This window comes from Hippoglossus stenolepis, chromosome 10 (assembly GCF_022539355.2).
Source record: "Hippoglossus stenolepis isolate QCI-W04-F060 chromosome 10, HSTE1.2, whole genome shotgun sequence".
NCBI classification, from domain to species: Eukaryota; Metazoa; Chordata; class Actinopteri; order Pleuronectiformes; family Pleuronectidae; genus Hippoglossus; species Hippoglossus stenolepis.
The window spans coordinates 20722400-20747568 of NC_061492.1; the positions used below are offsets into that span (position 1 = coordinate 20722400).

The 25169-nt window shown below is 42.3% G+C and overlaps 3 protein-coding genes across 3 annotated transcripts; 2 read left to right on the top strand and 1 right to left on the bottom strand.

The window, feature by feature from the left end:
* The first annotated feature begins 49 nt into the window (after positions 1 to 49).
* Positions 50 to 5521, top strand: psma6a (proteasome 20S subunit alpha 6a). Its single transcript, XM_035167706.2, has 7 exons — positions 50 to 238; positions 1145 to 1239; positions 1380 to 1461; positions 1950 to 2105; positions 2584 to 2762; positions 3524 to 3618; positions 4097 to 5521. Exons 1-7 carry the CDS (start codon positions 163 to 165, stop codon positions 4152 to 4154), a joined length of 741 nt encoding a protein of 246 aa, XP_035023597.1. The 5' UTR covers positions 50 to 162; the 3' UTR covers positions 4155 to 5521.
* A 937-nt stretch (positions 5522 to 6458) lies between these two features.
* nfkbiab (nuclear factor of kappa light polypeptide gene enhancer in B-cells inhibitor, alpha b) lies at positions 6459 to 10597 on the bottom strand. The gene is made up of 6 exons (XM_035167704.2): positions 10220 to 10597; positions 8737 to 8842; positions 8376 to 8586; positions 7487 to 7575; positions 7112 to 7372; positions 6459 to 7008 (listed from the first exon to the last, which is right to left on the bottom strand). The coding sequence occupies exons 1-6, from the start codon at positions 10474 to 10476 to the stop codon at positions 6973 to 6975; spliced, it is 960 nt and encodes a 319-aa protein (XP_035023595.1). The 5' UTR covers positions 10477 to 10597; the 3' UTR covers positions 6459 to 6972.
* Positions 10598 to 21832: 11235 nt separating this feature from the next.
* LOC118116172 (insulinoma-associated protein 2) lies at positions 21833 to 25115 on the top strand. Its single transcript, XM_035167558.2, has one exon. The coding sequence runs from the start codon at positions 21886 to 21888 to the stop codon at positions 23836 to 23838; it is 1953 nt and encodes a 650-aa protein (XP_035023449.2). The 5' UTR covers positions 21833 to 21885; the 3' UTR covers positions 23839 to 25115.
* The last annotated feature ends 54 nt before the right edge of the window (positions 25116 to 25169 follow it).

Sequence of the window (25169 nt, forward strand, 5' to 3'; positions counted from 1 at the left end):
AGACTCGCATCAACTTTCACGCTGACGGGACCGGACGTACACAAACGACGGACCACGTGACCGAGGTTTATATCCGGAGCAGACGTTTGCCTTCCGTTGCTGCCTCTCATCGTAGATTCAGTCTCAGTCTATTGCTGTTTGCTTGTGTTTATTCTCGCCGTCATGTCTCGGGGGTCGAGTGCAGGCTTTGACCGCCACATCACCATCTTCTCCCCGGAGGGAAGACTCTACCAAGTCGGTCAGTGGCGGAGGAAAAGAACCAGACTCAAGCTGCTCTGTCATCACTGCTAGCTAACAGGCTAACACTAGCTAGCAGCGTCTAGCTTACTCATTCTTAGTCAGTGTCATAGACAGACAACATTGACATTGTGGGGTCATTTTAATAACTGCAGATGTTTTATTTTAACATTAATTAAATATAGTAGCATTTTAATAATAATACTCACCAACTGGGTTCGTTTAATTGCAGTTTGATAGTTAACAGATACCACAGCTATGCAGATATACACATGGCTAACGTTAGCTAACTTTAGCTAGCAGAACTTGTATACAGTTCACAAATGTGTACTTGATGATAATTAGTTGAAATTACTTTTGCTAACTTATATAGCTACCGGTTATGTAGCACATTAATTAGTTAGTATCTAAGTATTCAGTAGTGTCAAATCTAATTTGCTAACCCGCCAGTTTTTACTTATTTGCAGTTTGATATCAAACATGCTATTGTCAGCTAGATTTAGCTAATTTTAGCTATCACAAGTTAGCTTGTGTGTGTTTTTGCTAATAATTGGTTTAATTCATTATTTTGTTGACTCCTATAGCTTCCAGTTAAGTAGCACATTATTTAAGACATATTGTCACAGTTGTTTTCAGTGGTCATTCTTTTGAACGAGTCATTTTAACTGAGCTGAGGTACATGTTAGCTGAAGACCTTGGACAAATCTAGTCAAAGCAAAACCTGTGAGAGTGTAATACCACTATGCTGCAAATATACTTGTATAATGTTATGTAAATGCTTACCCACATCCATAACAGCCCACCGCTAGCTGACTTTGTTCCAAATTAAATAATAATATTGTAAAGTTGCATATCATCAGCAGTCTGTTACTGAAGTTGTTTTGTTTACGCTTCTATCTGTCTTCAGAGTATGCCTTCAAAGCCATCAACCAGGGAGGACTGACATCTGTAGCGGTCAGAGGGAAGGACTGTGTTGTGATCGTCACACAGAAGAAAGTCCCGGTCAGTATCCACAGGCGCACGACAAATACACACTTAAGTTTGTGTTTCTATGTCTTCAGAATAACATGTGATCAGATAAACCACGTATCACTGGTAGTTATCGATCTGTTACGAATGTCTATATCTTGTGTCTCTCTCAGGACAAGCTGTTGGATGCCTTAACAGTCACACACCTGTACAAAATCACAGACAACATTGGCTGTGTGATGACCGGCATGACTGGTAAGCTATACTTCATCTTGCTGCCCAGAAATGTACAAGTATTAAAATCTTCTCTGAATGGGAATTTAGATAAGTAAAGATCCTCCATGCCATGTGTCGCCTTATTCCCAATGTAATCATGTTCTTATTTGGAGGTGAAAATGCGTTCACTTGATCAATAGAATTTACTAATTGCACTGCATTGTAGAGCTCGCAAAGTAGAAAAACTAGCAAAACTTGTAGCTCGTATCTCCAGACGAACCCAGAGTCTACATATTTTATCTGTAAATTACAGTCATGTTATTGGGTCATTGAGCGTCTATCTCTACAACCATGTTGGTTGGTCCAATTTCTAGTACTTCTGTCATCGAAAAGAGTCATTTGCACATAGAAGTTTATCATGTTCTTTCTCCATGAAATAAAAATAAATGATAAATTGAAGGAACTTGAAAGTGTTAATCTATGTATTTGATTCTTATATCCATTTATCTGTCTCCTTTTCCCCACAGCTGACAGCAGGTCTCAGGTACAGAGGGCCCGGTATGAAGCAGCTAACTGGATGTATAAGTACGGCTACGAGATCCCTGTGGACATGCTGTGTAAACGCATGGCTGACATCTCCCAAGTCTACACACAGAATGCTGAGATGAGACCGCTAGGATGCTGTTAGTAACGTCCTTGTGTTTGTCTATTCCTGAAACATGTCTTAAATGAATGTATAGGATTTAATTGTGTTTTAACCATAAGAAGTTGAAGTAGTTTTCAAACTAGGGTTTGAGATGTCCCGGGGGGTGGGGGGTCGCAACATATTGAGAGAGGAGAAGCGAGATAATTTCAATAAATAAATTAAAAGTTTAAAGCAATTAGAAATATTTTTTAGATAAGAACTAGTAGTTAAATTTAAAATAAAGAATAAAGGATGTCATCCTTCTGTTTTGCAAAGTGATTATGACAGATTTTCAATAGCATCAGTTGTCTGAGGTCAGAGGCTGAAAAGATGTGGAACCCCTGCATTATTTTATAAATAAAATGTATTTGTCTTTTGCTAAAAGTAGAACGATTTCGATGTGCTGGTCAGAGCATTAACCTTGTTCCTACTCTCCTATTTTTTAAATTTCCCTCTGGTTTTCATCCTTCCCTCAGGTATGATAGTAGTTGGACTGGATGATGAGTTGGGTCCACAGCTGTATAAATGTGATCCTGCTGGTTACTACTGTGGCTTTAAGGCCACAGCAACTGGAGTCAAGCAGACAGAAGCCACCAGCTTCCTGGAGAAGAAGGTCAAGAAGAAGCTGGATTGGACCTATGAGCAAACTATAGAGGTTTGAGACACACTATATACACTGTGTATACAAAAAGACTGTACTGTTTATCATAGAGGTCAAGTATAGTCATTTATAATGCCACGTCAGAACTTTGTCCTAAAACAACCCCACTGATGAGGAAGTTACATTTCACAGTTTTCACACTATGGAATTTCTTGAATCTGATTGAATTATGCCTGACATTTTCTAGACGGGTTATTAAATTATTTTTTTCAGATCATGAAACTTCTGGAAATTTTACAACTGCATCATTCTACTGGATTATCACCAAATTACTTGGTGGTTATCTGGCCAACTGGAGTGGAAACTAAACTGTTAAAATATATCGTAATACTTGAGTTACACAAAGGGAGAATATTAATATTGATACAATAAAACCATTAATTTTGTTGTATTGTCAAAGCAAAGAAGTGAGATATATCTAAATGTATTTAAATTTGATGTTGCATACATTTACCCTTTTCAATGTCCCTTCCCTCCACAATTTAATGTTAATAGGTTTTAGTGATATTTATTTTTCCCAATTCTTCTGTTAAAAAGTCAACAGATGGTGAATTCTTAAGTTGCCTTGGAAACGATGAACATTGAGTATATAGAGTTGCATTATCTCATTTTTATCAATAATTGCAAGTGTCCCTCGTGTATTTATACATAATGTTTAATACATCTAGAGGATTTGACACAATGAGCCCCATACTGTTTCTTAATGCATCCATCTCTGTTTATTTCTTCTCTCACTTCTCGCCTTCTCCAAACAGACGGCCATCTCATGTATGGCGACCGTCCTCGCCATCGACTTCAAGCCCTCAGAGCTGGAGGTGGGAGTTGTCACTACAAAGGAACAGAAATTCAAGTGAGTATGTTTATGAGACAGGGGGATAAACACTGTCCCAGAGGCCATTAATGAGAAATATGATATTTGCCACAGATAGGAATGAGGTTCCACTGGCCAGAGGCCCCTTTATGGGTATTACAGAGAAAAAGTAAAGTGGGTTATTGCTGGAAAAAAGGTGCCTGGTTTGAGCCAAACATCCTGGATGAATTTAAGAGTAAATGAAAAGGAAATTAATCTTTGTTGCTCAACAGAAAATTTAAACCCAGCCTTCTGCCTTTTTAAGTTTTGTATTATTGCACTGAAACTTAAACATGCTAATTTGTCTGCTCTGTTCAGAACGCATCAGAGTTATGTTTAAAAAAGGAGAAAAATAGACATAGACAGGGATAAGATCAAATTAAGCCTTTACATTGTCGGTGTGTGCGTGCGCGTGTACATCCCACAAAACTGGCAGAACAAGAAGATTTGACCGTTAACGTGTGTGTTTGCATTCCAGGATTCTGTCAGAGTCTGAGATTGATGTTCACCTGGTGGCTTTGTCTGAGAGAGAGTGAGGAAAGTCAGCAGCCATTTTGCAGCCGTCATCATCATCCTCCTCTGAAAAGGACGATGGATGGTAAAACCAGAAAAACTCATTCAAAGGTCTCGTCTATAAAGAAGATGAAGGACCAGCAGGTATCATCTTGTTCAGAGGAGCTGCACAACAGTGACATTGACAAAACTATACACAACAATCATTTTATAACAGTTGGGTAGAACATGTTACCCGGCTTCGCCATGACACGTCCACTCCTCCATCCTCCCTGGTCATAGTCAGAATCTGATTGGACACAATATTATCCACACATCGACCTCTCCCCGTTTTCCTTCTAACCACACCGAGACATCATCACTGCAGCCGGCTGCCAACTGTCAAAGAGCCTGGAGAGATGCTGACCATTGACATTATTCCACCAGATATGACACACCAGCCTGATATGCTCCCTGTTAACTATGTGTCACACAGACATTGACCACAGTGCCCTCTCTGGATGCAGTTGATACCTGTGAGCAGATCTGAAGATGAAGGTGTCGTAACAACAACTATGGCACAACACCTCTTGAGCTGCTGCATTTGAAGCAGTGTTTCCTCACCATCTTTACTCAGGGCTGCTACAACGCGTACTTTCTGAAACTCTTGTTTTATTCATCTGCTTCAAAGTCAGTCCTCTCTGTCTTTAGCTCCAGGAGGATGTTTATTATCTGATAGACTTTGTGAAAATCCAGGGATCAGCCGTGGTCAACTCAGGTCAATGTCAATGGGAAGTCATTAGTTATTTCTCTCAATCCTCCTCTCTGCTGTACAACACTGCCCTTCTATTAAACACAGTGTTTTTATTGAACACATAAGTTTGCCTGTTCTCTTTTCTGTGCATATTTCACCATGTGCTGTTGTAGACGTCACGTTTATCTGATGGCGCTCACTCAGACATGAGATTGACATGCTTTATTAAGTCATTCGGAAGTTGGGAATTAAGGCTACTTTGTGAATAGGAAATTTGCAAATCGAATTAAGTGGTTGTGAGGTCAGTTGAGGCTGTTGGTGTTAAACAGCATTTAACTTCTAATGTTTTACCCTCATTAACTCTCCATCAAATCATTAGGAACATAATCCTCTGAAAGCATCACTGCACACAGCTGTGTGCTTCATGACAGATCCAGCGCTAAGATCACTGATTTGGTGATATTCAAATTTTGTAAAAAAAACGTAACCTGTAATTCGCTCTTCAAGTTTGACCTCAGTGGTAAAACATGTAATTTAACCAACACCTGTGTTCAACAAAAAACCTGAATATTCTCCTTCAAAGTCAATGCCAGAACATTTTGTATTCGATGACATTTGACTGTACATGTGTTCCTAATAAAGTGGCTACTGAGTATATTTCCTGCAGTTTGGTTTGAACTTTATCACTTGCAGTGTTGCTGGTAAAATAGACCTCTGTAAAAGTTCAGTAGATTTATATGGAATATTGGCAATATGAATTTATTATTCATACATGTGCAGTGTATAGGATGAGCTGGTTTAAAAAGCTCTCTATATTGACATAATACCACTGCTGGTGTATGAATCAAATGGTGAAGCATCACACTGGGTGAACTGCTGTTATAATAATTCTAATAAACATAACTTTTAGTTTGTAATGGCAACCCACTGAGCTGATAGACCAAATTCATTCTAAGCCCAAATCTACAATGTGACAATAGAATAGTGAAAACCCTTTAAGGATATTTATTTAATTAGATTTAAACTCCCTTCCTCCCCCGAGCTCGACTGAGTATCCTGTTGCTCCGCGGACTCCCTTCTTTGGAGGACGTGGAGCAGGAATGTCGCCAACAGCTGAGTGTTCAGCTCCTGGGAATTTCCTGTCCATTTCCCCTTGGCCCCACCCTCCCAAATAAAAAACAACTTCCTGATTTAGATGACAGAACTATCAGCCTCATTGCCCGCACATGAAATTTCCCAAAGCCTTTTTATCTCTCTCTGGGTGCTCACCAAGCAGGAAGGAGTGCATGGCACAATCTGCAAACAGTTCCTCATTCAGCAGAAGCAAGTTATCAACTGTTTCCCGCATGACATCCATTATTTGAAAATAAAGGGCGGTGGGTTAGATGTTAAATTATGTAAGACTTTAAACAGACACTCTGACGGCAGTAGAGGCATGTGGTTAAAATAATTCCGTTATAATTCAAGCCTTGTGATATTGTTAGATCGACTATATGCTTGATTTCGTAGGATCTTTATATTGTAATTAATGTCTATTGAATTGTATACATGCAAGTATCTCGGCTGCAACCCACCCACAGATATACACACACACTTTCACTGTTAAATATGAGTCTTTTAATTTAACTGGAGTGTGCTGGACTGTTTGCTATCTGACATATACAACCTACTCAACTGTACACATTCACAGCTTCCATAAAAAATACATCTTAGTATACACAGCATTTACAATATCATACAACAGAGCTGTTGCAGGTACATCTGTGTGGGTGGATGTGTTTTTGTGACAATCATGTCCACAGAATGCAAGCGATTCTCTTATAATGCAGCGGTGCCATCCCACCATAATGTGTTGTGTGTTCACATCATGTGTTCGCTCTCCGGCGGAGCAGGCTCGCTGGTTCATTTGGCTACCAGTCTCTTGTTGTCTTTGCCTTCGCAGCCGCCTGTCCGATCCGTTTTGTCAGTGGTCACGTCTGCACCGTGTCAGCCACACATTCCTGTGACGTCGCTCCAGGAAGCAGCACACGAGCCGTCTCTCCCGTCTTTTACCGTCGTCATCAAAGCCACACACCTCTGTAATTTCCCCTCTCTTGTCCCGTTTCCTGCTACTGTCCATTCCAGTGAATGTCGTCATAACCCACCTGCAGACAAAGACAAAAAATTAAGCACAAAGCGGGGAATTTTCTGTCATTACATAATACCAAACTGAATGTACAGTGGAAGTTCTGCCGTTTCAACACGCACCTCCTCGTCAGACTTCTCGTCCTCCTCTTCCTCGCTGTCATCCGATTCGCTGTCAGGCAGCTCCCTCAGGTCTGGATTGGTCAGCGAGTACAGCTCTTCCCTGATGTCGCAACTGCCGTAACCGTAGGTGAGGTGGTAGGGGGTGTGGCCTCCAGAGGTCAGGAGGTTGGGGTCTGCTCCTTTTTTCAGCAGCAATTTGACCAGTGAGAGATTCTGCTGATCCACTGCCAGATGGAGTGCACCACGACCGTTATGCTGCTCCTACAGGACAGGGAGAGACGGTATTAGCACAGGGACAGAGGCAAAGCAAAAATACAACAAGAGGGCCGAGTGTGGGTCCTCAAAATGTCAGTAATTCCATATGGTGTTGTTTACCTTTGCATTAATATCAGCTCCTAGTTCCACCATGTTCTCCACCAGTGAGAGGAAACCATGGACTGAAGCAAGGTGGAGGCAGTTCTGACCTGCACAATAGATCAGGGCAACAGTTAAACAGCTGACTACGGACCAGTACATGTCGTTTTATCACAGCAGCTCTGCAGGAGAGTCCAGCTTCCAAAGATGGGTCACAAGATATTTCAAATGGATATCAACTGGACAAATTATTAGCTTAGATATGCACTAAATGCAAATATGAAAAACTATGGCAACAAATATGAAAACTAATTAAAAAAAATGTAATATCCTGAAAGTTTGGTTCCCAAAATAAACTGTAAATAACCCACCAACAACTTAAGAATGTCTGTGTATGATTCAAAAAGTAGACCCTTCCACAGATCCAACTGGAGCCTTACGATCTAACATTATATTCCATGGAATAGGAGGGTCAGGATGTAGTGCTATGAAAAGCTACCGGTTTCCCCTTACTCGCCTACGGGTTTCCTTCCTCCGAACCACAGTGTTCAGGGATATTGGACAGAAGCAGAAATAATTGCTTTTGCCCTCCATTCCTCCTTATAACTAGCAGCCAAGACAAGCTGCAGACTATTCAGTGTCACATCTGTTTCTATGCAGTGTGGGTGGGCCACACCACAGAGTTGAAATAGCCATCACCGCAAAGTTTTTTATTTTGATCAAACATTGTAATTGAGCCTTCTCAAATTCAAACATTTTTGTTACCCAATGTGCAAACTAATTTAGTTTTAATGTTGACAATTAAGTGTTATTTAGACCCCTGTGTCCAAAGTGGGAAAATAACAGAAACATAGTCCAATATCCCATCACTTAACCAGACAAAACACTTGTTCCTACAAGAAAATCTTACCATTATAGTTGCAGGCAGCCATCACTGTGTGTAGGTGGTCTTTCTGACTGTACTGGGTGAGGACACTGAAGCACAGCAGGTTGCCATGGCGACAGGCAATGTGAAGGGCAGTGTCCCCTCTGTTGTCCACCAGCGTGGGGTCACAGCCAGACGCCACGAGCTGCTGACACACGTCGGCCTGGTTTGTTATGACCGCTAAGTGGAGAGGAGTCTGGAGGAGGAAGATTATGAAGTGAGTTTCTGAGCCGGCAGATATAAAGCATGAACTTGTTTTGTTGCTACAGTACAGTCTGGTGGAACAGATAGTCTTTATGAGTAAGTAAACAGAAGCAGGTTCTCTTTAGTGATGTCCACCACGTACCTGTCTCAGGTCGTTCTGTGTGTTCAGGAAGTCTGTGTTCTTGGACACATCAATCATGGTTTTGATGTAGTCCTTGGCCTCGTGGATGATGGCCAGGTGAAGTAGCCTATAGAGACAGAGGAGGAGGGTAGAAGGCCAGTTAAAATACACGTACACAACAAAAACTAATGTAAAAGACAAATCATATCGATACCAGTGTTTATTTTCGCGACATCTTAGGAAACACTGCCAATTATACATATAGTGTAAATGTAATCATATAATCATTTACCATGCAATTTATATATATATATGATTGCCTTTTTTAAATCTATATATCACTGTTGCTTTTGAACAATGACGAGCTGCTTTAATACTTAAACTTCAATGTCCGATGGATGCAAACAAATTATTTTATATAAGACGAATTAATAATGAAGAAATTAATCCTCAAAATACTGACGTATACTAATGTCCTCTGGAGGAAACTTTAAGGAAACTTGTTCTGACATAAATCAGAGTTAAAGTACATCAGTGGATTTTATAATACAGCAGTTTCTGTCACAGTATTTCATTTTTTTTAAATTTTGTATTGCATTGTATAATATTAAACAGAATACACTCCATTCAGTCTGGTGGTTTTGTGAGCAGTTCGTTTCCTGCATTACTCCCTAAGACAGTAGTTTCAGTAAATAAATAAATAAATAACTAAAAGCGCCAGTAGATGTTGAACTTTGACCCCCGCACTGAGACCCCCCCCTGCTGTGCCTTTAGACATGGAAACACGTGCTTTGGTCAGATCGGCGCAACGTTACTCCATGTTTGTTTACCGTTAATTAAACTGCTCTTTAGTTGATTACACAAGTTCAACTTTGACCTGATGTCAGATCACAAATCACGCACGAGCTTTGTCAGCTGTTTAAAGACAGCGCGAAGTTTTCCCCGCGGAGGAATCAGAATGTTGTAAAATATTCGGGGACTATTTTTTATCGTGATTCTCTTTGGTTCTTATTGCAGCAGTAATCCGCAGCCGTCTCTTCCAGGGTCGTGTTTCGGCCTCAGACTTTTTACTGTTTTTTTTTTTTTTTTTTCTCCTCCGTCTTCTTCGCTTCACATGCGCGCGTCCGTCGGATTCCTTGGCGGCGCGCCTGGGACTTTCCCAGCCTGACCCGCGGCCATAGTAGATTCCCCCCTGATAATGGCCCTTTGTTTACGGCCCCTTCCAGCGGCGCTGACCGCAGCTCCAGCCATGAACCGAGCGGACAGCACCTCTGTGTGTTGTTAGCACCATAAGCACCAATACAGTGGTGTGTGTGTGAGGCCTGTGTGTTGTAATGACAGGCCGGAGCGACTCACTCCCACAGGGAAGGATCCTATTTCCTCCGAGAGCCGAGCTAGGGCCTGCTCCGCTGCTGCAGCTACACCTCCGGCAGCTCTCTCTCTCTCTCACACACACACACACCGCCATGTTACACTCCACAGCCATATCCCTGTTCAAACTTACGTGTCTCCGTCCTCCGTGACCTGTGTCCTCCACTCCGGCTGCTCTTCTCCTGCAGCGGGACTCTGTCGGTGCTGCGGCGGATCACAGCTCACCTGGAGCCCCCGGATCTCGGCCGCCACCGCCTGGTACTCCTCCTCCTTCAGGGAGTCCAGGCCGCTGTCGAGCCGCTCCTCCGTCGCCTGAACCGGCGGCTTCCCCTCTTTAGACTCCCGGCTGTAATCCATCTGGTTCAATATACTGGTCCGGTGCAGGTCCATGGCTGCTGCTGCTGCGTCTGTTGATCGCGGAAACGACGTGCGCTTGGTTGTGTACCCTGGCGGAGTTGTGCAGCAGTCTGTAAATTCCCTGTCTGTGTGTGTGTGTGTGTGTGTGGGGCTGCGGCGGCGGGGGGCGGAGCTAACAGCTAGGTGGGGGATTTCCAGAAAACTGTCACTTAGAATAACACAGCGCGCAGATCTCTGGCTCCAACAGGGGGTTTCTATACAGACACATATAAACACACGACTCAGTCTGGAAGCTACAGAGCACAGTCACTCTGCAGGCTGCATCTGCTGCACCTCAAATATACACATTTACATTCGCAGTGCAGACTCTGCGACTCAAAACAAACGTGCACTGTCTTTGTATAAGCTCCATTCACAACCAGAAGTTATTTATAGAAGTAATAATCCAATACAATTGTATATAATAACAACAATAACAATACTAATGATAGTAATAATGGTATTTTTTTTGGCAAAGTACATTTGTAAATGCATGGTTACACAGTTTAACACATTTCTGCATACACACAAGGCACGCATAGAAACCTGCATAACTACGTGCAATCGAGCACACACAGGGCGGGGGATCCATTTTCTCTGATCTCTCCTAACCCAAACTGCATCCTTCCACCAAGTTTCATGGAAATTGTTTGTGTTGTCCAGGTTGCACACACTCAGATATCTGTCCCTTAAACATGACTGACTTTTCCATCAAGAACCATGAATCTTTCTCCGTGAAATCCATGGAGAGGTTGCAAAACGTTAATAAGTTAAATAAGCCTCCTGGATCCACCCCCTGATTTGGATCTACAATTTCCTTGTTGGAGGTAATTGGCCATGCAACCAAACCAGACAACAACTAGCCAGTAGCCTTTAAAAACAAACCACAGATTGATGGAAAGAAAAAGTTCTAAATCTTCAACAACCCTAAAACATCCCAATTATGTTAGAATTAATATTCAGTATTCTATCTGGATTTGCAGTTTACAAGTCAAAAAGTCGGAATATCTTGAAGCTTATATGTTTTATATAACAGCCCTGTGTGTCGGTTAATGACTCATCACTCATTGATGACTTTTTGTTTTGATATGAGCGAGATATGGACGCCTGGAAAGTCCTTAAAGTCTCTACCTTTGCCAGCATCTCCCTGCTGATCACTCTAACAAGCTTTTATTATTTTATTAGGATGACATGCTTACATTTCTGTCACATGCTTAGGGTTTTTATTCTTTTATTCATTCTTTCGTAACTTACTTTTCATTTGGTTTTATATATTTAGTGGTTTTTATGTTGTTTTTATTTGTGAAGCTCAGCTACTATGTTTAGAAACTAAAGATATAATATTGTTATATTACTACAAGATATGAAGGCATTTTAAAATGCTTTAAGGCTGAATTTTTTACATTTTATTTTAGCTCTAACTTAATTAAAATACACAGAAGGATCTTATTTAGTCAACGGTTGACTGATATGTCCCTTGGCAGACTCGTGACTCACCTCAGTCTTTCTGAAGTAAAAACAAGAAAGTAGAAGTTGTTCTGTTCTGCAGCCCCTCAGTGTCAGAGGGGGTGCGTCGACCTGCAGGGTGGGTGTGGGGGTTGTGCAGAACTCCTGTCTGCACAGGAGTTTCCTCCAAAACCTGAAGAGTGATTTCAGTCAATAATATGAGGAACACAGGGACACACAGTTCTTGTTCATATCTGATCTTATGTCTGTTCTGAGAAATCATGATTCTCATGCACACACAGATTATATCACTGCCTGTTGTCTATGGGTACATTCACTACTTGTGCTGAACATCCTGCCATGCAGTTATTTCTACACAGAGTGAAAAACACTCCTGCAGATGTTTGTACTGACAAGTGGCTTAAACGCCCACTGGTTCTTTCATGGTGCCTTTAATAACCCAGTATCAAATCACTCATTCATGTCCTTTGCAGATAAAATGGAAGAAGTCCAAGTTCTCAACAAGGCTGTGCTCTTTCCCTTTAAAAACAAACAGCGGGTTGAACGTGATGTTCTGGAGGCCTGGGGGAAACTCCAGGCTTGTTTTACATCCTATTGTTCAGTCCGTGTGACCAGTTCAACTGGGAAGCTCAGGCTTCGCTCTCAGCACATTTTTACTGTCACGATAGCAACTGTTGAGCAGCATATCAGGATTCCTCTCAGGAAAATGCATATTCACACACAAACACACATATGCAAATACATTGTGTTTCAACTATTAAAGTTTCGGTGCAGAACATTTTGTATCCTCAGGGGCCAATCAGATTTCAGCTGGGACCAGTGCCATCTGTAGTCCCGCCCCTGGTTGTATGTGATTGTACAGTGGAAATTCAATATTTCAAGTATATTAGGAGTATGTAGCAAATCTCTACAGCCAGCGAACACCATTTACCTTTATTACTGCAACAAACAGCCTTTGATAAATATCCCAAAGAGGGATCAAACCACCATAACATCTGTAACATCTGTGTGCATTGACGGTGATAGACACTGACATAAAGCACTAGGCTGCATATACAGATATGTTTAAATGAGGCAAATACGATTGGAAGCAGTCAGACTAAATAATTCTGACTGGAAGCATGTGCAGCTTAACTAACAGGGACATTTGTCCATTATGCATTCTGAAACAACCAATGCTTAAAACAGTAGGTTACAGAAAAACTATTACTAAAATGCTGAAAATCCTCTAAACGTTTTAGCAGCAGCCTAAGACGAGGAAAGAAGTAAATATAGTTGCAAAAGCGAATAAATGTTCTTATGCAATCAGTACTTTTAGAGACTTTTACAGGCTTCTCTAAATGTAAGGGTGAGTCATTAACATTTCCCCACATTACCTATTACATTGGAATGTGCTTCAACTGGAAAACCAGGGGACAGGTACTGCTTCAACTGAAAAACGAGGGGAGAGGTACCAGTATTAAGTCTGATGAGTTGTGTTCATGAAAGTTCTGTCATTGGGGTTTTGCACAAGAAGGATTTACCTCTATGCAGATTCATTAGCTATAATATAGTTCATCTCAGTATTTCAGCAACCTACAGAGCTGTGTAAAAGTCTAGTTGTGCATGTGAAAAAAGCTTATTTAGATTTGGATCATATGTACAGTGTGTGTAGGCATGCATTTATGAACTGTGTATTGTGTAAGATGTGTAGTGATCTGCTATATGATGGCCATTTCTTAAGGCTTTATTTCTTAATGCCTAACAGTGGGATTTGACATTTCAAATGTGTTTATATCAGCTTTTACTTGAATAAATATAGACCTAAGTAACTCAGATAAATGAATGCCAGATAATTTCCTTGGCAGCTTCATGCCTCTTTCTCCTGATGACAATAAAAATAATGTAAAGTCAGATTACACCAGAGAAAAACATGAAAGGTGAGTGTAAACTCTGTTATCCAGGTTTGCCTGGTTGCAGCAGTTGTTTCAACAAACCACAACAAACACAATGGAGAGATTATATATCAAATTTACCAGTTAATTTAATTATTAACCACATAAATAATAGTGGGTTTAATGAAACAGTTTGATGTATTTAGGATATAATGGATAAACCGCATTATAAGATGAAGGTATTTGCTTTTTAACTCAAAAGATGTAATCTAGAGCATGTGACAATGATTTCTCTTGAAAATGCTCACTAGAAGAATAGTCATTGTTACAGTAATGTGTGACTGTATTTACACCTGCACGTACAATGTCTGTGCATGTCTGTCGGTGGGAATCCCTGGGCATTCTGGACATGAGCAGTCATGTAACTATGAATGACTCATGATGAATCACTTACAATCACCTGCAACACACACACACACAGTAACATATTGGGGTAAAGGGTCAAAATGAAGGATGACTCATTAAATCACATGTGGGACATGAAACCTCAAGATGATGTGGAGTTTCACCATGTTCACCTGCGTTTTCACCTGCTTCCCCTTTTCTGCACTTCCTGCTTCCTGCTTTGAGCTGCCGCCTGACTTCTCGTCTGGCAAACTTCCCGTTGTATTTACTGGAGACGTTCACAGTCAAGTGGTGTTATGTCTGTTGTTGTTTCACTTCAATTATGAGATGGCTGCTTTGATTGCTGCCCTCCAGAGACTTGTTGAATCTATAAAAAGGAGCACTGACGCTGTTCTGGTGACACAAGGGGGCTCAACATGTCACTGAGACACCTTCTGTTGGGTTGTATTTGAATTAGTCATCTGTCTGGTACATTGCTTTTCCAGGAGGGATTCAAATCTATTGCAGCCACAACTAAATGAAAAAACAATCAAATAAATAAATATAATAATAAACTTTATTTTTATGGCCCCTTTCAAAACACAGTAACAAGGTACTTTACAGGTTGAACATAGAAAGCAAACAGTGTAAGAAACAATTAAAAGCTATTTGATGACAACATAGTATTAGAATGCAAATACAGAAATAAAAAAGGTTACAGATGAAAAAAGAGTGAGCTTTTACTGTTATATTATCACATTTATTGGAAAGTTCCAATTTCAAGTTACTTTTATGTAAAAAAAGCAAATGATCAATTTGTAAAATATGATGTATTTTCACATATTAAGGCGCGGTGGTACAGTGGGTAGAGAAAGTATTGAGAGAGTTATGTCTTTCTCGCTGGAGTTTACATGTTCTCCTTATGTCTGTGTGGATTTTCTCTGGGTACTCCGGCTTCCTCCCACAGTCCAAAGATGTGCAGTCTATATAAGACTTGACTGTAGGTGTGAATGTGAGCATGAATGGTTGTTTAACTCTGTGATGAGTGGACATACCCCACCTCTCATGCAGTGTCCGCTGGGCTTGGCTCCAGCTCCCCCATGACCATCAAAGGATACGTGATATAGATAATGAATGGATAGATGTTACAGATCAAACTTCCCAACATTTTCAAAAGAGTATCTTAATATTCTTGAGTAGCCTACTTAAGTCATACTTATGTTAAATATCTTAATACTCCCTCAACTGCTTATAACATATCATAAAGACACACAAGTAAGATTTTATTATTTTATTTCACATTTACAACAGATTTACCAGAATAAAGGTTGTGGTAGTTTGAGACTGAACAGGTTGAATTTAACATTTTTGAAACATTGTGGGCAAATACAGTATGCACGTGCTCTTAAGAGAAAGAAGAAATAGATTTAAAACATAATGTGTCATTCATTCAGTTAACTCCTAATATGTTATTGAATATAAAAAAAACTCATGTTTTCCACCCTGTGAAGAAATATCAGAGGCTAACTCAAACAGTTGTAGCTTCTAATTCACAAACAGCACAGTTAACATTTGTGTCAGCTTTTCATAGGGACTATAGCTGGGCTCAGATCTGATTAGTTTGCAGGAGTGTTGTTAGCTAATGTGTTGATGTTCCTGAATTTTGCTGAGTCTGCTGTCGTGAGCTGTGGGGCTTTATGCAGTCAGCAGTGTGGACTTCCCTTTGCTGATTGTCGTTTTTATTTCATAGAACCTGAATTTTACTGGATTTACGAAACAGACTGAGAAAACAGTGATGACCCCGCAGAGATCCAGCGCTCTAGTTTCCTGTCGTTTAGCACAAGTGGGCAACAGAAAACCTGAGTCAAGTTTTTCTTTCCTTGGAACTCAGAGAAGGTTGACCTCATCTGAGCTGGTCCCTGGATGCACAGACATCTAATGAGGCCACCCACTCTCTGGGTCACACTGTCTGGGAGAATGACTCAACACCGGGGACCAGTGCATTGTGGGTCACTGAGAGGAATCAATCCAAGGAGGCAACAGATAAGATAAGATAAGATAAGATAAGATAAGATAAGATGATCCTTTATTAGTCCCACAATGGGGAAATTTGCAGCATTACAGCAGCAAGAGTCAAAAAGACATCAGCAAGTAATAAGTAACATGCAATACTTAAGTGTAAGGAATATATAAAATATATAGAAATATAGAAACATATGAATGTAATTAAACTAGTATATACAGTGTAAAGACAGGAAGAAATATATGCAGTGTGAGGATATTTACAGTGAATGGATTGCACATGAACCGCTGATATTGCACAGACAGATGAATATAGCACAGGGAATATTGCACAGTATAGACTTAAGGTGTTAAGTGCAGTCCATAATACTTGTGGTGAATGTAGTTTTTACTAGGAGCAGAGCCGGTTGTATAGTCTTACTGTCCGTCCCATTCTTCTTCGACAGGGCTGAACATACAGAGAGCAGATCTGTGTCAGCAGGGGGAGTAAGAGGACCACGGTCGGTTTACAAAGCTCTTTCTGTTCAAAATACAGGCCTGTTTTAATACAGATCACCAGTGTGATAGTTCAGATAGCGAAAGGAGCAGGGTGCATTTGAGTGTCATGATAATAACAATGGTCTTTAGTCTCTCCTGCGCAGGGAGGTCAGAGGTCAGTCACAGGGCAGCAGCCTGCGAGATGGTAAGATCTGAGGGGATGTTTTTCATTCATTTCTTTTGATCGTCACTTCTGTATTGTAGTGGTTGGCTCACATTGAAATTGAAACCTAAATCATTCAATGGTCAAGAATGAACTTTAGATGTGAAGCTTTATACACACGTAGACAAGAAGTTCTCAAAGTGATCAGAAAAAAAACATGTTAAGTATCATTTATATCTGCTGCATCTCGTCTCAACTGTTGGTTTGGTTAAAACAATAATATTTAATCTGGTTAGAGTTTATGTTTTGGATTTCATTACTGGCATCATCTGTGTTATTGTAAGGCAATTTTGAACTTTGTTTTGAAAGGTGCTAAATGAATAACGTAATCGTCATCATTATTATTATTATCATTATTATTATTATCATCATCGTTATTATTTGTCTTAGTTCAGTCCAATATTAAGTATAAAGTAGACCTTGAGGTGGATTTCTTTTTGTAGACTAGATGGTGTCAGACAACAGCCTCTAACTTCTGAAGCTAAAACTTTAACTGAATCATCCAGTGAAGATGTTGTTCCTCTGATTCACAGTTTGGGTTGAGACGCCAACAAAGCAGCCCCAGCTGTTTGGCTCTGGGGTATTTTCACCACTAGAGGGCGACACGTGATTACTTTAGTGAAACGTGATGGTGACTGTAACCAAATAAACTGAAGTATGAGGATGGAGCAAAGCAGCAGTAAACTGACAGGGATTCATGAAATCTTCTGTATGACAACAGCATCAAGCAAATGAAAACTCCGGGTTCACTCACCTGCTGAGTTCATTATAACATTTACTTTGTAAAGTTTTCTCATGAAACTATGTGAAGTATCACAGACAAACCGTTTTGTCCTGCAGAAAATCAGCCTATTTCTCTGTCAAAACGTTTAGATGGATAGATGATCTTTAGTGTCTATCCCATCAGTGACCGAAAATTATTTTTCAACGGTGCTCAACACACAGAAATCACATGTTTGAAAGAATGATTTCTTGTAGCGCTTCATGTTTGTGAGGCTGTCTCCTCTGGTTGGATAAGATCATGATTTATTTGTCTCAACTCAACATGCCAGCATCAGTAATGTCATCAGCAGTAAAGCAGTAAAGCAGTAAAGCAGTACCTTGTCTGGGTTCTGTTCTTCTAACAGAAACAGCACCAACCCACAGAACTTGTTAAAGTTAAAGGACTCATGAGGCCAACAACTAAAGCCATCTCAGGGTGAACACACCAAATCAAATAGGACTACGTTATGCCTCCATTTGCTACGTTCACACCCAGAATCATTAATCCTATATTAAACCTATATTCTCACTGTAGCCTTAAAAATAGGCTCTTAATTAACAAGTGAAGTGTGATAAGTCTGAGAGTTTTATTATCAGACATTTCACACACACACAGACACACACACACACTGACACACGTACAAAGAGGATTCCCATCAGTAAAGATGTAAACTCTATGTAAACAGACAGACAGCTCAGCTGTATAATGCTGCAGTACTTAAAGGCTTGTGACAGAGGAGCACAGATCAATAGAGTCATTTTCAGCAGTCTGCAGGATTATCCACCTCACTGCCCACTGATGTGATGCAAAAGACACACACACACACACACACACACACACACACACACACACACACACACACACACACACACACACACACACACACACACACACACACATCTCGCTGGAAGCCTCTCCAGACTGTCTGTGGATCCATATTTCTTCCGGGAGACTGAGAACATTTTCCCTGTTTTTACTCAAAGCTGCTCTGCCCAGTACACCCCCACATCAGCCTCCTGAGCTTTTTGAGAAGACGAAGTTTCATTATTTTAACCTCAGGGTAGAACACTGCCACAGCCCTGCTCTGTTGTTATTATGAATTTGCAATTTATGAATCGCTTTCTCTGAATATTTCTGTAATATTTAACACAGAAATTTATGAAAAATATCATTTTGTAAATAACAAAATAAACATCTTAAACTGTGGCTGCTAGTTGAACTAAGGCTAGTTTTACTATGGACTCAAACTGTAATTTCGGACAGCACAAGGGATGTATCAACTATTTATTGAAGTGTAAATCTGCTGTGTAGTGGTAAAATAAAAGAAGGGTATCTCAAAATATTGTAATATCACTTTTTAATTTGATACAGCTTGTTTACCACCCACTGGGTTGAAATTCAGTGGATAGTTTACGTTTTAAATCATTACAGTAATTATTAACTGTCTAAATGTATATGTATATGTCTTTTGCCCATAGCCAATATTCATGGTTTTGTAACATGTGACTTAACTGTGATTTATTGTGACATGTGATTCTAACTATTTTGCTACTTTGTAAATTTGAGTTGACACCAAGACTAAGAATTTCAGTACTAGCAATGATGTCTGGACTGATCAAGTAGAAAATCTTGAATCTTGAATCTAGATACACAGCGAGGGGGTGAAATGTAAACTTGCTGAAAGGTTAATAACAATATAGAAAAAAAAAGAAAGACTACTCATGTAGGTCAAAAATGTGAGAATTTAAATCCTAATAATATAATATAATATAATATAATAGTCTACATTCGGTCTTTTTGTCAAATGATAAAAAAAATCATTATTTTTCGCTCATATAAGTAGTTTTAGATTTATTTAGTTTTTTATTTTATATATGTTCATGAGATTTCATGACTCTGATCTGATGAAAGTGAGCAGAAGCTTCAGTCACTCACTTGTTTACTGTTCCAGTCACTGGGCTCAATAAAAGCTGAACCAGGACCAGTACGGAGAGAAACAAGCAAACTAAAGATTCAGGAGCCTAATTAGTTTTTATCCTGTGACCCTCCACCACTCATCCCGTTCCGCTCTCTATTCCCCAGGCGGCCCTCGTCCAGCCAGCAGCCCGACCCTCAAGCTCGTTCTCACGCTCACACGCCTTGATTGATTTCCAGGGAGCGACGCCGCCTGGCCTGAGCCGACTGGCCGAGCTATAGAGCGCCTGGCCCGCAGAGGGGCCGGCCGAGCCCCCGGGGGGAGAGGGTGGATGGATGGATGTAGGGATGGAGGGATAGATGAATCTCTCTCCGATCTCTTATCAGCCAGAGCAGCTTCTGGTGGGGGAGGACGGGTGTGAATAGGCCCTACACGCATAAACACACACACACACACACACACACACACACACACACACACACACACACACACACACACACACACACCCACACACACACGCGCACACAAACACAAGCAGTGCCCCTGGTCTTCCCACCAACAGCAAGAAAAGACTGATAATCAGATGTTGAGCAGGACGATCATTAGTGTTTCGAAATGATCTGTATCTGAGGCAACACACCGATCTGATCAGGTGTCAGAGACATGTGCATGTTCCTCTATGTGCGACAGGGACAGAGGCTCATACGGCAGCAGGTTACTTTGCAAAATAACTGATGAAATTACATGACTGCACCACCATGATTTTGTAATTTATGAATCACTATCTCTGAATATTAATGTAATATTCATGTCAACACAACTGTACATTTAAAAAAACTCCCTTTGTTAATAAAGGGCAACTGTTGCTGCTTGGTGCATAAAGTCTGACTATCGTCTCAAACTGTCATAAACTGCATTGCACAAGTGATGTACCAACTATTCATTGAATAGTAAATCTGCAGTGGTAGAGGGCACCTTAAAATACAGGGGTCAAACTTTCAACTTTGATCTACCCACTGGGATGAAATTCAGTGGATATATTACATTTTAAATCATATACAGTAATAAAAAAATGCCACAATGCATTGATCCCTTTAGGAAATTAAAGCCACTGTTCACATTCAGGTGTTAGAGACGTTTGCGTGAATGATGCTCAGGTGTCAGAACAATAAGTGATTATCATTATTTTGCATAAAATGATAATGATTCATTGATTGGTTGTTTTCTTAGTTTCCCTGCCACACACACACAGAGACGTGCCTCCCTCGTGAGTTTGTAGGACACCAAATGTAAAGTGGCAGCCATCGCATCAATTCATTCACAGCTTGGTCTTGAACAAAAAATTCTGTCTCCTGTCTTGAGCAAACTTCCTGAAGCACAAATTAAGTCGTTCATAAAGGAAATCAGGACGAATGCAAGATATAAACTTCAAAGATTCCTTGCGCCTCACCCTATTCTCAATTAGATTGCTATATTATTACACTTGAACTAATACAACCATATGTTAATATTTGTTCTCATGCATGTGTGAGTGGCTGAGACTCAGGAGACCTCATAATTCCAGACTTATTATTTAACACGAGTGTCACTTTAGTATTTCAGTGCCTCGGGAAATACGGAGATGACATTTTTTTTGGAGTTGAACTGGACAAAATACAGAATTTAATCACCGTGATTAAATTAGTTGTTTTAGTCATTGGTGGTTGTGTGGAATGATCTTTGGTCTGATATTTCATTCAAGAAGTGAGTAGACCTTTCTGGGTGTTACTTTGTGGATGCGCTGGTGTGTGTTACTGTGTATGTGTTTGTTACTCTGTGTGTGTGTGTGTGTGTGTGTGTGTGTGTGTGTGTGTGTGTGTGTGTGTGTGTGTGTACCACGGACCCTATATAAAAAGGGTTACACATGAGTTTTTTGCGGTTATGTTCTACAATAAATGGAAGTCAATGCGAAGATAACGGCACAAACCATCTAGTCTCTCTCTCTCTCTCTCTCTCTCTCTCTCTACAAACACACTCCATCTACTATCTCTCTCCCTGCCTCTACTCTCCCCCTATTTTTCTACTCTCCCTCTATCTCGCCCTCTACCCCCCAATTTCTCTCTCTCTCTCTCCGTCACTCTCCTCCTCTCCATCTCTCTCTCTCTCTCTCTTTCCCTCTCCCTCTCCCTCCCTCCCTCCCTCCCTCTCTCCACTTCAAAGCTTCAGACACTTGACAGTGAGCTGAGACAACAGTTGTTGTCCTTGGTGCCACGCGCTGAGCTCCTCTGTGCCCATCATCATGCCTCGAGGATTTCTGGTGAAGAGGACCCGGCGGTGCTCAGCCTCCTACCGGCCCCGAAACAACAACACATCTGTACCGTACGACGGCGACGGGAGCAGCAGCAACAGCAACAACACAGAAGCGACCAGAGTTCCGGTGAAGGAGAACTACGTGTTGAGTGTCTCCCCGTTTGACCGGACAGATGGACTGCTCCCGGTGTTCCGCGAGGCCCCCGCCGGTGTCAGAGAGGCGTGGAGCCCGCACGTGGAGTCCGCGCTGGAGGCTGAGGCGGACCGGCGCGCGCAGTTACCGGAGACCGAGGAGCAGGTGAGCGAGGTGGACGTTTTAACTCCGGACGGTCCCGACTTCTCCTGCTTCTTCCCGCCTCCTCCGCCTCCACGCGACCTGTCGTTACCGGTGTCCTGCAGCCCCGTGAAACCGGTCGGCACGAGGATGCTGGAGCGGCACGAGGACCCCGAGAAGCTGCCGGTGCTCCCGGGCAGGTGCCTGACGTCGTCATCCTCCTGCCCGGAGTTACCGGAGCTGCCGTTCCTGGTGAGCTCCACACCGGCTTCTATAGAGCGGCTCCTCGCGGGAGGCAGCAGCCGCCACCACGCGCCTTCCTACGGTAACTCTGACCCGAGCATGACCCACGTGCACCTGTTCCCGCCGATGACGTTGATGAGCCCGGAGCAGCAGCACGCGGAGAGGAAACGCTCGTTCCTCGAACCGGATCAGCGCGTGAGACACAGCAAACAGTCCGCCGGTAACCAATCAAAGAAACCCAAAGTGAACCGGAAGCTGAACTTCGAGGATGAGGTCACGACCTCTCCGGTGCTGGGTCTGCGGATCAAGAAGGAGAGTCCGGAGATGAGGAGGCAGCGGGAGAAGTGCGTGTCCACCGGGAACCAGCCGCTCCGGGAGTTCATCTGCCAGCTGTGTAAGGAGGAGTACTCGGACCCGTTCTCCCTCGCGCAGCACAAGTGCTCCCGCATCGTGCGCGTGGAGTACCGGTGTCCCGAGTGCGACAAGGTCTTCAGCTGTCCCGCCAACCTGGCCTCTCACCGCCGGTGGCACAAACCGCGTCCGGTGAACAACCAGGGAGCAGAGACCCCCACCAACAACAAGAGCCAGCCGTTGAAGGAGGCGCGCGGGCTCCTCCAGCACGAGCGGCCGCCGGTAGAGATGGAGGGCAAAGAGAACGAGCTGCTGCGCGTCCACGCCAATCAGCACCACCGGGCACCGGACAGCTCCCGAATCAGGCGAGAACAGTCCCTGCTCCTGCTGCGCGCTCGCTCCCGGGACAGCCCCGACACCGACAGCCTCCCGCCGCCTCCACACTACGACTCCTCCCCGCCCCGGTACCGGCTCCCGGGGGAGAGCCGCCTGGAGCTGCAGCAGCAGGTGAGAGCGGCGGACAGTCCACCGCCCAGCCTGCTGCTGCTGAACGGAAACCCGGAGGAGCAGCAGCAGCAGCAGCAGCCGCCGTCTCTCTCACATCCGCACTTACCGTTCGTCCAGTCGTTACCGGAGGAGGAGGTGTACGAGTGCCGGTACTGCGGGAAGAAGTTCCGGCGGCAGGCTTACCTCAAGAAACACCTGGCCGCGCACGAGGCGACAGCGCGAGCGTCCCCGCCCCCGTCCGCGTACGGTCAGGCGCGCGACAGCAGCCAGGTGTTCCTGTGTCACCTGTGCGGCGCGCGCTTCCCGTCGGTAGAAATCCGGGACAAGCATCATCTGTGGCACGCGATGAGGGACGAGTTACTGGCGGGAGGAGGAGGAGGGGTGTTCCACGCGCACCGGGAGGAGAGCGGCACCGGGGAGTGTGATCAGCAGCAGCAGCAGATCTTCACGTGCAAACACTGTCCGTCCACGTTCTTCAGCTCACCGGGGCTCACGAGACACATCAACAAGTCCCACCCCACCGAGAACCGGCAGGTGATGCTGCTGCAGATGACCGTGAGACCGTAGGGACTCACACCGAAGTCAACAAGACTGTTCGGGAAAATGACGAATAGCCGCGGTTAGTAGTGATATATTTAACTCTGGTTCTGTAGAGGCCTGTTTGCTTCAGTTGTGTTTGTAAGACAACAAGTGTATCAGGTGTGTAACAGGATGAGGACCGCGATCGCCGATTATTGAGCAACATGACGTGTAAGCTGTTTAACTACGGTCTGTGATGATGTCACACATTGTCCACGGTGGTGACGCCACATAATTAAATGTAACTGTCCACGGTGCTGAAACTGACCCAAAACCTCTGTCCGTGGTGCTGAAACCACGTCCGCAAACACACGTCAACAAGCAGGATTGTATTACTATTATCATATATGAAAGGATCTTGTTTTTAATTTCATTGATTAGACATCTGAGCATAATCCTTAATCAATGAAATAAAATAAAAGCAGGGTTATTATAATGGCATTTCAAGAAAGTATCCTTTATCATTAAATCTTTTAGGAAAGAATTCAGGATTTAATTTGTTGTTATAGGGGTTAAAATCAATCACACAATCATGACAGACATTGTTTTTATTTCTAATCTGTACACTAGATGATGGACTCTTTTCAGCTTCTTATTAGACCTGCACTCTATGAAGAATGTTATACGTATATACGGTTCTCTCCACTCTCCACATGTTTAAGCTCATGTTCAGCGTATCTCTGATCTGTACTCACAAAGAGTATGAGCTCTCTTTTCAGCATCTCTTGCATCTACTTATGAGATGTTTAAACTCACGTTCAGCATATTTCTGTGGCAAAGTAATCAGATTACACTGATGTTCTGCAGCAGCGCAGTGGGTTACGTTACTGACCGGTATTGTGTGTCTCACAGAGCCAGACCATAATACCTGTAATCACATTTAAAAAGTGACCTTCCTTCACCTGCAATCAATGTCCTGACTCTAGTTTGAGGACAATTTCATGTACAGTAAAAGAACAGTAACATAAAAAGAGAAAATAGTCGATCATCCGACCATAATATGCCTTTTATAGTAAATGTGTCAGTTTACTTCTCAGCTATAAAATATTTTCATACAGAAATGGAACATGTAATGTTAGTACTGCTCGTTAAAATGTCCTCTGTGTTTAATGATGATAAGTTACTGTTCAGATATCTGCTAAATGCCTTCATGATGCTAAAAATGTTATTGTAATGCTGAAGAGCCTATACAGGACTATTTTGATATGTGGGAAGTTGAATGTGAAATCTATTCTTAGCTATTGTCAATAAATGGTAACACAAGATCAATGTCCGACTGTTTTGAAGTTGAATACACACACACACACAATATATAAATA